At 37.1% G+C, this 16030-nt stretch overlaps 1 protein-coding gene across 1 annotated transcript in view; it reads left to right on the top strand.

Moving 5' to 3' along the window:
- Positions 1–4115: 4115 nt before the first annotated feature.
- Positions 4116–16030, top strand: part of SLC24A2 (solute carrier family 24 member 2) — a gene marked incomplete at both ends in the record, with an annotated part of 61098 nt that continues 49183 nt past the window's right edge. Inside the window, one exon of the mRNA XM_083352028.1 lies at positions 4116–5045. Coding sequence (XP_083208154.1) covers positions 4116–5045 — 930 coding nt within the window. The remainder of the gene's footprint in view (positions 5046–16030) is intronic.

Genomic DNA, 16030 nt, shown 5'->3' on the forward strand with positions numbered 1-16030 from the left:
TTTACTGTTCATGCATACAAATTCTGAAAATAGTAACTCGAATAAAAGAGTGGCACAATTAAATCCTCATTCTAAAGCCTTCATTGGCCTTTTGTGTGCTCTTTAAGCTTTGGAGAATTGGGCTTACTTTTCCATGCTAAGGTATTGTGTGGATTCTTTGTTTGTGTTCAGCACCAGCAATTGTCCTTTGCAAACTGTGCATTATGCTTTAGTTCTGTGCAGGAACCTAGGGCCGTGAGTCACTTGTTCCAATGAATAAAAGGGTTTGCTTGTTGCTTGTTCAACAAAGGATGATTAAAACAGGAGGCTTAGGGAGATGTGGGCATTACTCTGTTTTGGCCCTCTTATTTATTGCATTGCTGCTTTTCCAATTCCTGAATGGTTCTCCCCTGCAGAAAGTTTAGAAACAGAATAATAGAGTTGGAAGGGACCTTGGAGGTCTTCTAGTCCAGCCCCCTGCTCAAGCAGGAAACACTATACCATTTCGAACAAATGTTCTCCAATCTCTTTTTCAAAACCTCCAGTGTTGGAGCACCCACAACTTCTGGAGGCAGGTTGTTCCACTGATTAATTGTTCTAACTATCAGGAAATTTCTCTTTTATTTCTAAATTGTTTCACTCCTTGATTAGTTTCCATCTATTGCTTCTTGTCCTGCTTTCAGGAGCTTTGGAAAATAGTTTGACCCCCTTCTTCTTTGTGGCAGCCCCTTAGATATTGGAACATTGCTATCATGTCACCCCTAGTTCTTCTCTTCGTTAAAGTAGACATACCCAATTCCAGACTAGACATACCTGCAACTGTTCCTTCATATATTTTAGCCTCCAGTCCCCTAATCATCTTTGTTGCTCTTCTCTGCACTCGAGTCTCAACATCTTTTTCATAACTTGGTGACCCAAACTGGATGCAATATTCCAAGAGTGGTCTTAGCAAGGCATTATAACGTGGTCTCAATACTTCAGGTGATCTTGATTCTGTTCCTCTATTAATGCAGCCTAGAACTGCATTGGTAATGTGTGGGCAAGGGGAGCAGGAAGTTTTGGAAACGGCCTATAGCACACAATAACCCTCATAAAATGATTGGTTTAATCTCGGTGCCGTTGTATTTAAATTCCCAAAGAGTTTAGAGTGCAAGTAGTCCTTGACTTACAACAATTCATTTAGTGACCATTCAAAGTTACGGCACTGTAAAAAGTGACTCATGGCCGTTTTTCACACCTATGACCAACGCAGCATCCCCACAGTCCCACGATCAAAATTTAGATGCTTGGCAACTGGTTTGTATTTAGCGTCCTGGGGTCAGGGGACTCCCCTTTTTTGTGACCTTCCTGACCAGCCAAGTCAAAGTTACGGCACTGAAAAAAGTGACTTAGGACCGTTTTTCACACCTATGACCAATGCAGCATCCCCACGGTCCCACGATCAAAATTGAGATGCTTGGCAACTGGTTTGTATTTAGCATCCTGGGGTCAGGGGACTCTCCTTTTTTTGCAACCTTCCTGACCAGCCAAGTCAAAGTTACGGCACTGAAAAAAGTGACTTAGGACCGTTTTTCACACCTATGACCAACGCAGCATCCCCACGGTCCGACGATTGAAATTTAGATGCTTGGCAACCAGTCCTGGGGTCAGGGGAAATCCCCTTTTTTGCAACCTTCCTGACAGCCAAGTCAGCGGGGGTGGGGGGTGTAGCCAGATTCACTTCACAACCCTGTCCCTGCAGCGGTTCACGTAACAACAGCGGCGAGAGAGAAGTCGTACAAATGGGCAAAGCTGTCTTTAACAAACGCTTCACTTAGCCACCTAAACTTGGGGCTCAGTCGTGTTCGTTTAAGCGCAGAGACTTTCCTCACAACAACCCCGTGAGGGATTTTACTGAAGGGAAGCTTCGTGTTTAAGCGAGAGAGAAAGACAGAGAGAGAGGACCCTCAGAAGCCGGCGCGTGCGCGCGCGCCCTCGCCCCGCCTTCTCCTCAGCGCCCCTCGCTTCGGGTCCCGGGGCGAGCGCGCGAGGAAGGTTGGCCGGCGCGTGCCGCCGCCTGCGGGGTGGCGCGAGCGGGCGTGGCTCCCGCCGTGAAGCCGGAGGGCGAGAAGAGGCGCCGGCAGCAGAGGCTTGGCGCTCGTCGTCTTCTTGGCGGGCGCGCGGGCCGGAGCTCAGCCCGCGCTCGTCTTCTCACGTGGCCCGGTAAGAGGCGGCGGCGGCCGGTCGGTCGATCAGCCGGCCGGCGACTCGTCTCTTCTACTGACCTTGCCCGCGTTTGCCCGTGGTTTCTGGGCGGGGAGGAAGGGCGCGGGCTGTCCGGCTGGCTAGGCATTTCTTTCGGCTCTGGAGTCCTGGGTCGTTCAAGTCTCTCGGTCGCGGGAGGGCTGCAGCGTTTGTGGAGGCTGGAGAAAGTCTGCGGAGGGCGGACGGGCGGGCGGGGGGGGGCGCAGAGAGTGGCCGGCCGGCGCTTCCCTCCAGCCGAGATTTTTCCCCCCTTCTGCCGTCGGGGCTCTTTGCTTGCTGGAACCCGAAGCAGGTATCGCCCTCCTCGCCTTATTTCGGGGCGAAGGCGCGGCCCTTGCTTGCTTGAACTTTCCGAAGGGTGGGTGTGGGGGGGTGAAGAACTTCCTCCCGCCGAGTTCTCGCCCTGCCACAAAAAAAAAAAATAGGCTCCACAATTAAGGATCCTCGTTAAAAAAAAAAAGGAGGCAACACCGTTTTTTTGGGGGGGAGAGTAGGGTTGGGGGGGGGTCCTAACCCTTTTTGGGAGCTCCGGGGCGGCAGTCTTCTTATCTACTCGGGAGTAAGAAGCCAAGAGCGAAAGGGATTACTTCGCAGATCGGTGCCTGTGCCCCGTACCGAGCTTAATTACGTAATTTTTAATTACTTTTTCTTTCTCCCCCCCCCTTTTTTTTTTTCTTTTAGTAGTAGATCTGCAGGGTGGCTGTTGACTCTCTGGCTTTTAATCCCAAGAGGGTTGAGAGGTAACTTGGGTGTTCTTTATGGATTCCCAGAGCTGAATTAGAAAATTTGGTTTGGAATTAGGGGGTTTTGGGGGTTTGTTTGTTTGTTTTTTGAAGATTTCAATGATATCGTTTTGGGGAATAGTTTCTTAGAAGCAGCAGTACGTGGAGCCCTGTTTCTGCACTGCAGTGTAATCTGTGTTGCCAAAAGTACATAGAAATAAGAGTTGAAATAGAATAGACCTAAAAAAAAAGGAAGACATTTAACTCCTTAAATGCTTACAGGAATACAGTTTTCTGGGAAAGAGAAGAGTTAATTTAATTCTTAGGTTGCCTGTTTACCGACCTGTGGTGGATGGTTAGAGAAAGATACAAGGAAATGTGGAAGATGTTTACATTTTCTGCTTTATTTGAAAGCGTAACAAACATCATATTCCAATTGGGCGTGTTAATTTGAAGATCGATTCACTACTTAGATACTTCTAAAGTACCTTAGGTGCCAGTTTATTTAGACTTCGGTTAGACCCATCTAACCAAAAACTAAAATAGCTTAGCGTTTTTTAGGTGAATGTAAAAATGAAGCAGACCAACTTTCTATTTTGTTTCCCTGACAATATTTTAAGGTTCATTTTCATCTTCTTAATGTAATAATGAATTTATGCTGGTTTATTAATGCACATAAAATCAGCTTCAATAAATTTGACAAGCATGCCAAGAAAAGTAATAAGTAGAAAAAAGCTATTACGAAATTGTTGCTCTGGAATCATGAAAAAGATTCTGATTCTTTTATAGGAATTAAATAAATAGAACCAAAGGATGCAAGCTTCAAATTTACAATGAAAGATTAGCTTTTAAGATAATTCCAAATTTCCCAGCATGCATAATATTAAGAAATACTGGATAAATTTGTTTTTATTATAAACTTATTGCATGTTACAGCACGTTAAAATTTAAAGCATGTTTACAGGACAATGTTTTTAGATGCATCTGATGTCAGACATTTCTAAACTGATGAAAATATTTATCTTCTTAATCACAGCAAAGGCATGAGCTTCGTAAATCCTTGGTTCAGAGGAAATGTCACAGTACCATTTATCTGAAGAATAAAGGAAGTATGAAAGAAAAACCTATTGGACTCTGAATTCTTGGACCACAAACAAACTTACTTCAAAAATGGTTCAGTACAAAAATATTGCTGCTCATTTTCTTGAAGAATGGTGTCGGCAGGAGCCATTGCTGGGCTTTAAGAAACATCAACATATAAGGAAAAAACAGAGACTGATTCGGATAACAGGACTTTTTCTGGGTATTTTGGCCATGAGCGCACTCTCACTTTCAGTCAGTGCCTTTTTCCAGTTGGAACCTTATAGCACAGAGACAATCAGCAGTCCGGACAGTGAAAAGTCCAAGTCAGTGCATCAAAGAACTTTATTGGGCTATCAAGAACAGAATCAAAACGATACTCCAAATTCGCCTATTTCTTTGAAATTAACAGATGAATTTAATAACCACACAGAACATTCTCAGGGAGACTACCCAACAGATCTTTTTTCTCTTGCGGAAAGACGACGGGGTGCCGTGATCCTTCATATCATTGGGATGGTTTACATGTTTGTAGCCTTGGCTATTGTCTGTGATGAGTTCTTTGTTCCTTCACTGACAGTCATCACAGAAAAACTGGGAATTTCTGATGATGTTGCTGGGGCAACATTTATGGCCGCTGGTGGCTCTGCCCCAGAACTCTTCACTTCTTTAATAGGGATCTTCGTATCTCACAGCAATGTTGGCATTGGAACAATAGTTGGATCTGCAGTATTCAACATCCTGTTTGTGATTGGGATGTGTGCTTTATTTTCTAAACAGATTTTGCACCTTACTTGGTGGCCACTCTTTCGCGATGTATCTTTTTACATCCTAGACTTGATACTGCTAATCGTCTTCTTTTTGGATAATTTCATTAGGTGGTGGGAAAGTTTAATATTGCTGAGTGCATATATATGCTATGTGACTTTCATGAAATTCAATGTGCAAGTAGAAGAATGGGTGAAAAGTAAATTTAGCAACAACAAAGTGGACAAAGTATCACCAGAACCTGATGGAAAGGTTAGTTATTACAAAGAAAAATGATTGTAGTATTAATGAAATCTTTCTGCATCCACACTTACGTACCAAAAATATACCATCGGTGCATTGTCCTGATTTTTCTATGCCAGGAGCAGATTATTTTTAGTTTAAAGTTTTTGTCTAAATAACATTTCATCAGAGTTTTGTATCTACAAATGTGAATATGTGGCTAACAATCACAGTTTAATACTGCTATAAAAATGACCAAAACTGAAATTCAAAAATAAAGCATGTGTAACTATGAAATAATATATAAAGGCACAAGGAACATTCAGTTCAACTTGTATCAAAAACATATTGAAATAATAGGACAGTTTCTAAAGGCAAGCAGAGAATCAGACAAGCCCATATAACATTATCTGAATGCAAGCACTATTTGCTTCACCTTAGAAAATAATGAGGGTAGGATTTACGTTGAAGAAGAAAAGGCAGTATAATTAGCTATCCTTCCAAATCAAAGCATAATGTGTTGTGGATGTATTATGCTGTTTGGTTTATGGATTATGCCAATCTGATAAGCAGACTTTACAGTTTAGTTTTGTTTTTCATCTCTTCTGTGGCACAAAATGTACTACTGACAAATATTATATGGAGGAAAAAGTTTACTACTTATAAGATGTGGCCTAGTATTTCCCGTATATGTCAGAAATACTTGTTAGAAGATTGCTACAAATGTGAAGATTTCATGATAAGACTTCTGGGAGTTTCACATCAGGGTTACTTACATGTGTGACTCATGCTTCAGTTTCTTAACATTGGCCTTATTGAATTATTTGTTAGATAATTTAGGAAATGCAACAGATTATTGTAATAGAATGGATCTGCCCATTTCACAGTTTTGTATCTGAGCTTTTGTGTTCTGTAGAAAGTGCGTTCCTTTAGGCTTAAGATGACAACTTGTGTTCATTTCAAAAGGATTAGAAATGATTTCTATTGTTATGGCTTAGTTTGATAGCAGATGTGTATTTGTGACAAAAGATAGACTTCCCACTAGAGGTGATGTACTGGTAATTTGACATTACTTAATGTTTAAGTAATTTCAAGATAGATATTTTTAATCATGTTTTTTAAGAGCAGTTAAGTATCTCAAACCCTAATTTACGGTTTAATTATTGTGATCAAAGATAGCAAAGATAGGGAACATACATGCCACTAGGAAGAGGGCTTGCTTGGATAAATATTTCCTTAATCACTTCTTACCCTGCTACCCTGGTTAAGGAACTAAATTTGGAATTTTCTACAGTGTGGGAAATTGTGATATAGGGAACTTATAATGAATACAGAATGAAGAACTGAGTATTATTCTGGATGAAGAGGGTTTGCTATACTAGAACATTTAACTTAATTCCATTAAGTAAATCAGGGTTTCAGAAAATGGTTATTGCTAGATGAATACCCTTGCACTGAAAATCTTCGGAATAAACACCTAGTTGCAAGGATGTTAAAATAATGTGGAGAAAGATTTTGATTCATAAGGATTTATATAAGATAAAAAATATTTTATATTCATGATTTTTGTGTGGTTACTATATAGCAAGCACAAAAATAAACCTTATACAATGTCAATTTTTCAACATCATCAAGTACAGAATATTATGGTTTTGAGCATCAGGATAATGCAAAATACAGTTTTCACTGTATGAAGTTACATTTGCACCATGAGCCTAATCTAGGCCGATAACGTATTTTATTCTTTGTTAGATTTATATTCTGCTTTTCATTCTGGAGTTTATTAGTCAAACTGGCTACTGATGTGGAGATTTGGTGTATGTGTGAGAATGTCACTCCCTCCATTTTAGTCCTGCTGAATAGCCTAAGGCCTTTTTTTAGGCTTGAATGTGATTGAATTCACTATAATGTACATCATAATGCCTCACTAGCTTCCTATAATGGTTTACAAAGTCATTGTTTTATCATTTATTGTGACTAGTCAAGAAATATTTTGTCCTGAAAGAGCTTTGCAATGGAAACTTTAAATTCATTTCTAAATTTATACAAGTGGTGTTGTATTGATTGTTCACAGTACAACAATAAACATGATGAAGAAACAATATCAGTTCAAACAGCATTGATAAAGAATGAATGGTAGTAAAATATTCACAAAATACCACTTAAAAATATACATTATCTGTATCTGCTGTAGCATAACGTTATAAAAGTGCAAAATTAGTACATAGATGCTTATTTATAGAAGAAAGTCTTTAGGTTTTTAATCTACCCCCAGAGCCTGAAGCTACCAATGATTTTAATCTACCCCCAGAGCCTGAAGCTACTACCTGTTTCTAACCTAGGTCTCCTTTCTTGATGGCACTCATAATACACCAAATAAGATGCTTAGAAAGTCTACTCAGAGCTTAATGGAGAAAGATCCATGCCGTAGAGGGCTTTATATGATAAACACTTCACATTGGGCTCAAAAAGCAAGAGGAAGCCAATGTAATTAAGCTGGAACAGGTATCATGTTCCCCAAGGGAAACATCAAACAGAAGTTGATAACTCATACACCTAAAAAAAAGTATCCCTCATCCCTAGGTCCAGCCAATTATTCGTGACAATATGAAATCAAGTAGTACCCTAAAGTTACAAACTTCTTTCAGTAGAAATACAATCCTTGCCAGTGCAGGGAAAATGCTCCTTGTACTAGAGTTATCACCAACAACCAAATCCACTGATTTATCTAGATCCAGGTTTATGGTTCATCGATACCACAGTCTGGTCCAAGGAGGAGCTGATTACAGAGACGAATGCACCTTGTGAAAATAGAAGCAAATAGAAAGTTATCTAAATCCAGTTTTATACCTCCTGACAATCACACCCAGAGGTTTCGTATAAATATTGAAGAACATAGGGGAGAGAACGGAACCCTGCAGTTCCCTAGCAATTCTAATCCCGATACTGGATCTAGAACAGTGACCCCCCCAACCTTTTGCTCACCAGGGACCAGTTCCATGGAGAGAGGTTTTTCTGTGGACTGGAGGGGGTGTGGTTTTGTGTGTTGCCTGCATCCCACGGATGGGATTCTACTTGTTTGCACGGCCCGGTTTTTGGAAGGCCGTGACCGGAGGTTGGGACCCTGATCTAGAAGCTGCCATCCAAGTAGGAGCATCACCATGATAGTCTCTGATCTTCAACTTCCAAGTGTTCTGGAAGGGCTTAGTGATCAGTAGTATGAAAAGCTGCTGAGAGATCCAGGAGTTATTGGCAGAGAGACATTTTTCCCGTTACAATCTTCCAGAACGATCAAAGTTGTCTTCTTTTCTTCCCCTTGCCTGAAACAAGAATAAGACAGCTTCAGATAACTTAAGAGTGTTTGGAATTGGCCAGCCACCTAGCTTACAGTTGTTAAAAATGGAGGAACTAAGGTTGTTTGTTTCAATTGAGAGCGCTCCAGTGTATAGGTTTACTCAGAAATAAGTTCTATGAGATTTAGTGGAATTAATTTCCAGATATAAATGTTTAGCGCCTTAGGGTCTGGAAAATATTTTGGAAATATGGCCTTCATTTATAATACAGGTGCAAATTTGTAAAGCTTGTAACATGATATTTCTGTTTTCTTAACCCAACATTACATTAGTACATGGACACCGGCTTCTAAAGCAATTATTGAAGTGGTAGTCTTTGCTGGGCAGATAATGTGCCTTGCAATAACATCTTTGACAGACTGCAGATTTTATCCTGTATTGCAAGGACGTTATAGTAGTCAAGGACAACTGTAAAGCAATATTGTGATCAGGAATCTAGAGGAATCGATTTTGATTGCTAAGAGTTTCTGTACTTTTCTACAGAGTATTTAATTTCTAAAAAGCAGTGGCAACAGCCCATCATAAAAATGAAAACATATTTATCTGGCAGTACTTCTAGGTATTTAGAGTATGCAGAACTGACTAGTTAGTTCTTTATTTTGGGTCTACAGGTACCCGAAATGCCCTTTAGTGTTATAAATTTGGAAAGGTCTTAGCCAAAGAAAATTGCTGACCCTGGTATTTATCTTTTAAGACTATACAGTAACCTGAGAGAAGGTCAAGAGACTTCTAAGATAACCTAATTAAGGAACCAAAAGGCTAAAGGGTAATCCTAGCAACCAATCTGCACTCTTAACAAAATGTACACAGTCCCAATTAAAAAAGAAAGAAGCTGAAGATATTCTGTACAAAACTGTTGGCACAGTAGACAGTCTAAGGAAAGGTCTAAAAACAAAAGCCGAGGTCGAATTTAAACATTAAGAGTAGGCTGGATAGGTTTACGTTTAATTTTACCATTTGGGTGAAATCTAGGCCTGCATGAAATCATAACACTTCAAACCTATGTATTACCTAGAATTAAACCATTTAGAGTTTATTTTTAAAAATCCTAATAAATTTGCATGCGATAGAAGCTTAAATTGATCATGTATTTTTTTCAACACGTTGTGCTCTAAAAATGTTTTGCATTAATCAGTTTCTAAATCATAGAAAAAGCTAGTTTCTTACGGTAAATGTAAGAAAGTTAGAAAAAAATGTAATTCTTGTCTATCACAGCTGTGGGAAAATTGCCTTCATTTTGTTTACAAAGCTTTGGTAAATAGGGGATATTAGTATATTGTATAAACTGACCAGACATGTAGTAAGCTGGAGAGTTACAGGTTAAATTCCAAGTGGCGGGAAAGGAAGCAACTTTAATACACATTGTAAGGAAAGCCTGCAAGTAGTAGAATCAGGGATGTTTGTAGTATGGTTTTTATCAAAAGATGCTTAGCTTACTAACCTGTCTTCAGTACAAGACTTGATAAAGACGCATAATGGGAGGGTAGATAGTTACAAAAGGATAATGGTGGCACAGGTTATTTGCAAAACTGCTTCTCATTCAGTATAAGGAAACTATAAAAATACATGGAGAAAATTGGAAAAATTATGTTTCATTGGGGTCTTAAATAAAAATATCACAAGGGAAACAGATGGAAAAAAGTCTATCCATATCACTTTTTCTTTGTTCTTCATAGATACTTCTTTGCCAACAATCATCAAGAAATAACACAATGTTAGGATCTCCTCTGGATTTAATGTTAGCATTTCTTATACTGCTCTTTCTCTTTAAATTAAATTTAAATTCTCTTTACGTTTTTCTTATATTAAAGAACATTTAATGTAAGTCATTCCCAATAATGGTTTAAATATTTCTCTTCATAGAAATTTTCAAAATTGACCATTCCCACAAAAACAGAGAAAACTGTGATAGCTTCAACAGGTTTTGTGGTTTTGATTGTTCACAAAAACAAACATATTTGACAAAATTTGCTCAAGCTATCCACAAAAAGTGATTCTGAAAGATTTTCTCATTATTTCACTTTTTTTGTTTAGCATCTCCTGTCTACTTTGGAATAGATTGGTTTAAAAATCACTTAGTTTGCCACATTATTTTCAGAAACACACACACACACACACACACACACACACACACACACACACACATATATATATAAACACTTTGGGAAAGTTTTTAAAGTAAAAGAAATGTAAAACAGAAACAGTTTATTGTATTAGGATATGTGATCCTCTTTCGGCTAGCAACTCTTAATTTTTCAACAGAAACATCAAATTTTCTAGATATAATTAAACATTTAAATTTTAATATTGACTGTTTTTATAATAAGAGTTGACATCAACTTTCATGTGAGCAGACTTTTACTTGCATAACAAGACTTGCCCTTGCTGTCCTCCTCCCCTTCACATAATCCTCTCAAGTAGATTTGGTGTGGGGGAATCCATTCTGTTGGCAGATGCATTTCCATCAGCAGGTAGAGATTATTGAATAAAATTAGTAGTGTTTCATTTTGGTATCTGAGGAAATGAAGTATTCTTATTCGTTGTTCACTGGGGGGAAAATATCCAAAATGTATGTTGGTGAGTAGCTTTATTAGGATCAACCAAATTACATAAAAGCTTATACAAGCTGTCAAGTGTTCTAGAATTCTTCAATAGGCAAAATATTACCTTTCCCCTCCCATAGGAATATAATAATGTACACATTACCCTAAGAGAAAATTGGGACTTATTCTCAATTATTCACATAAAGGAGTGAACTGTAGATTAAACAAATCGGTTTACACCACTATGCATGCCTACTCCTAATGTATTATGTTCAGAGCAACTGACCTTTCAGGTAAATAATCATAACTCATCATTCTGGTGCTTTTATAAACTTGGACATATTAGATAAATGATAAGTGAGACTTGTCAATATCTATTGCAAGCTACTTTAAAACCCCAAGGAGAATTCCTGAAAATTATTGCCAGTTTTGATTCTAGAATGGGGCCAAGGTTTTGGGCCTTTTATAGAGATCTTCAAATGATGACAAATTTAGAAAATTCTCATTTTCCACAAATTATTTGTCAATATTTAAATACAATATTCTGAGTTCAGTTGATAAATTATACATAGCTGTGACCTTAAGCTATCTAAAGCAGGGGTGTCAAACTGCCAGCCCACGGGCCGGACACGTCATCCGGAGGCTATGCCCACCCTATTGCCAGCAATGGCAAAACTGTCCCAATACGTTGCACAAGGTCACGTGATGCAACGAGTTTGACATGTCTGGTCTAAAGGGACATTAATAGCTCTATAGATGGTCACCCCTTTAGAAAAGAATACTGGAAGAGAGAAAAATTCTCAAATAGATTTTTTTTACTAAACAAATATTTTTATAAATATTGAGAATTTTCTCTGGCAATATGCAGTTAAGAAAGAAAGCCAGATATATCCAAACAGTTTTTACATAGTTCAAAATGTACTGTAAATATATTTCTGGAAAAAGTTGAAACTACAGTAAGGGATGTAATAAAACTGATCACAAATTATACTCAGAAAATAATATTGCAATAATGTTTATTGCATTGAAATGAATAAAAATAAATGGTATTATGAATAAATATAGGTAAAGGTAAAGGTTCCCCCGCACATGCGTGCTAGTCGTTTCCGACTCTAGGGGCCGGTGCTCATCTCCGTTTCAAAGCCGAAGAGCCAGCGCTTGTCCGAGGACGTCTCCGTGGTCATGTGGCCGGCATGACTAGACGCCAAAGGCGCACGGAACGCTGTTACCTTCCCACCGTAGTGGTCCCTATTTTTCTACTTGCATTTTTACGTGTTTTCGAACTGCTAGGTTGGCAGAAGCTGGGATGAGTAACAGGCGCTCACTCTGCTACACGGCACTCAGGATTCGACCCGCCAAACTGCCGACCTTCTGATCGACAAGCTCAGCGTCCTAACCCACTGAGCCACCGCGTCCCTCTATGAATAAATATACATTTAAATAAATAAATTTTCACTTTTTTAAAGCTTATGGCTTATATTTTGGTATCTAAATTATGAATTTTTCTAAAATTTGTACATTTGATTTAGCTTTTCAGGTTTCTTTAATTAAGAGCTTGTAGAGGTTGTACTGAAAACCTAAGACTTCAGTGATTTTTGTAAAAACACTGATTTTAGTAAAGTTTGATATAGTTCAACAAAGCATTTCTTACACTAAAAATGCCCTTGGGATCATTTAGAATATAATAGTTATTGTTAGAAGATCCTGAATACATAATCTGGTGTATAAGCTTAAAACTAGGGATTTCCCTAAAAATAATATTGATAAGGAAGAATTAGAGACAATTTGTTCCTGCTATTTTATGGTTTGTCTGAGTCAAAGAATGACCTAGCAGATCAGTTTCATAGTTCTTGAGCTTACATCAAAAGAATTAAGAGCATGGAAATAGAAATGTATGGACTATTAAATGTATCTTATTTCTTCATATTATAAAGCCAATTATTTTCTCTCATTAAGCAAAATCACTCACAGCCTTATTTTTTAAATCTTAGCTATTTAAATTTATTTATACGTAGTTGTGTTAAATTTAATTTTAAATTTTATGCAACTGTTAGGAAATAACTTGAGGAAATAAGCTATTGATACTGTGCCAACCTATAAAAGGTGATAAACTTTGTGGAAACTTCGAGCTTTGCTCTTTTTATATGCACTTTAGCTTCCATGTTGATGCATACAATTCCAGAATATAATTGTGTATAGGCTATTTATATTAAGATAAAATTGCAATACATTTTTTTTTGCATTTCAAATTGTGGAAGAAAAAGGAACATGAAAAGAAAGCAAGCTTGCCTGACTTTTTAATTTTTGCTGATAAGCCATTTCTATCTAGCGTAAGAAATTGCCAGTTTTTGAGTATTTAATGTACATGTGAAATAAATATTTTACCTTCATTTAATCCAATTGTACAGTCAGAAAAGCATACTCTATAGAGCTCACTAAAAAATGGCTTAAAAGCTACGGTTTTAAAGATTAATGAAGGCAAGTGAATCAATAATATATAGATTCTCAGCATCTTAATACTGCTTTGTTTTTGTATTTGGATTAAATGGCATTTCCCGGTAAGGCATTAGTTGCAGAAGAGCAGAAGCACAGAGCAAGAAAATGCACTTTGTGCATTTTCTTCAGACCTCATTGCAAAAGTAGCTGCTTCATGTTGGATTGAAGAGGCTTCCCCCCCCCCCGCAGACATTCTTTCATTCACTCTATATTACTGCAAGATAAAATAAGGAACAGTTTCAACAATTTTTTTTTAAAAAAGATCTTAACATAAGTTTACAAAGACAGACTTTGTACAGTGACAAGTGAATTTCACCACTGGCGATAACACTTGTCAAATTGTAAGACACCGATTAAGTAACATTAAATGATATTATTTAATATTAAATAATTAAATAATATTGCAGGAAATAACAGCATCCGTAGATATCATGGATTATCTGTAACTATTTTTAAAATATATTAGAAAAAAATTGAATTATTTTTTATTTATTTTGAGGAATATAATGTTAATTGATTTATTTTGTCAGCCATAATATTCTGTATACCCGTTATTGAAAAGTGAATTTGTATTGAAAGAGTTACCTGTGAACTGAGGAGAGTGGATGCAGTATGTCCACTGGGAACAGGTGCTACTGAAGGAGAAAGAACAAATGGCAGACATCTCTATGGTGGAGAAAGATTTGTTTGGTTAAACTAACCGTTTATTGTAATACCGTATCTAAATTTGACTTTTTTATTTTCTTCATTGTTATTTCATCTTTTCCCAGCTGACCCATCAATATTTATGGATTTTTTTCCCTCCACCTCTTCCTCCATCAATTTTGTGTGAGTTTCTATGATTGTGGTTAGTATATGTTAGAATGATTGGTATATAGTCACTGAATGCTATAAGGGCAATAGTCAGAATAACAGAGTTGGATGGGATCTTGGAGGTCTTCTAGTCCAACCCACTGCTCAAGCAGGAAATCCTATACCATTTAAGACAAATGTTTGTTCAATCTCTTCTTTAAAATCTCCACCAACAACTTCCGAAGGCAGCTCATCCTAAAAAATGAAAAATTCAGTATACTACAGATGCTTTTTGTGTAGAACGTACGAACATCTGTGGGAGCAACTTACAAACATCTATGAGAGAAAGTATAAACTTCACATAACTCTGGTTATCACAGGGTTTTTTGGAAAAAAAACCCTCTGCATCTGGCCTTTAGTGGATGTAGATAATTCAGTCATTTGGTTAATATTTACTTATTTTTTCTAGGCCTTGCCTTGTTGGATTGTGGCCTCTGGCAGATACATACTATATATGAGAGTATCGGTTATAACATTTATTGTGGAGAAGAATATCTAGAGTTGGTTTCGGCTGGACTTGTCAACTGTGGGTTAACAAAGCAGAGAAAAGGGGCATTGAACAGCTTTTTTGTCTTAAGTTTAGGGATTGGATTGGGAGGGGTCTGCATTTTGTGGGGATTGTCCTAAATTCATAGTTGACTTCCTTTCAGGTGACTATTGCATAAGGATTAATATCAGATGTTAAAAGCAATACAGACAAACCAAAGAAATGTGTTGGATATAATCAATATTACTTGATGGAATGAAATGGCAGAAAACCAATACAACATTTTGGTATCAGTTTGGTATCAGTTTTTTTGTGTTCTTTTGTTTTTTGTGGGTTTCATAGTTCTCTACAAGAGGATATCAGTTACCAATTTTTTGAGGATGTAGGAAACCCAGAATTGGTGCAACAAAATGGTACAGAAACGGATAGCCAATCTTGGCAAACATTTTGAACAAACACCTGTGTTGGAATTTCTACATAGATCATGGTTCCTACTTCATTTTTTAAAATTTCTCTGGAAAGAAATTAAACTATCAGAGGCTTAAATAGCACTTCAGCTTATGGTCTTTTCATAAATGTCTCACTTTTTCTTTTGTCTATAATCCCTGTAAGGTATTAAATTCATTTTATATGAAATGTTAATAAAGGTTGAACCTTTTTTTATTTTTTTTGCTTAATATATGCCAAAACTTTCATAGTTTTATCTTTCTTGTTTAATACATTTGGCTTTTCTACTCTTAAATTTTATTTTAGAATCAGACTTATTAATTATAGGTAGGACTTGTATTTTACCAGATTTATCATCTGACTAAAGAATGAAGAGCTTCTTATTAGGTTGATTACTAAAGAAATCTTAAAGGGAGTGAATAATATTGTTTATAGAAAAAATATGAATTATTTAAATTTTTTTTCTGTTTCTTATTTTTATAATAATTAAAGTTCAATTTTAACTAAGTAATTTTATTCAATAATGGTATATTGATGTTTTAAGCATCTGATATCTTAAATTGTCTCTATAGCTCATCATTAAGTGAAAAGCAACAGACTTGGCAACAAACACAAGCAAAGTTTATAAAGATTGCCTGTTTATGCAATATAAGTAAATATGACTAGTTTTTGAAAGCTGTGTAGAAAACTAATATTTTAATATTTGTGCCTTGATTACACTAAATGTGTTTTCAAGCACCACCAGAAAGTAGTACATTATAAGCTAAAGCTAAATACCAGTTTGAATGCATTTACTTGAGAAAACCTGCTTTTAAACATAGCTGAATTTTCATACTT

Source organism: Vipera ursinii (genome assembly GCF_947247035.1).
Source record: "Vipera ursinii genome assembly, chromosome: 2".
Classification (NCBI taxonomy): Eukaryota; Metazoa; Chordata; class Lepidosauria; order Squamata; family Viperidae; genus Vipera; species Vipera ursinii.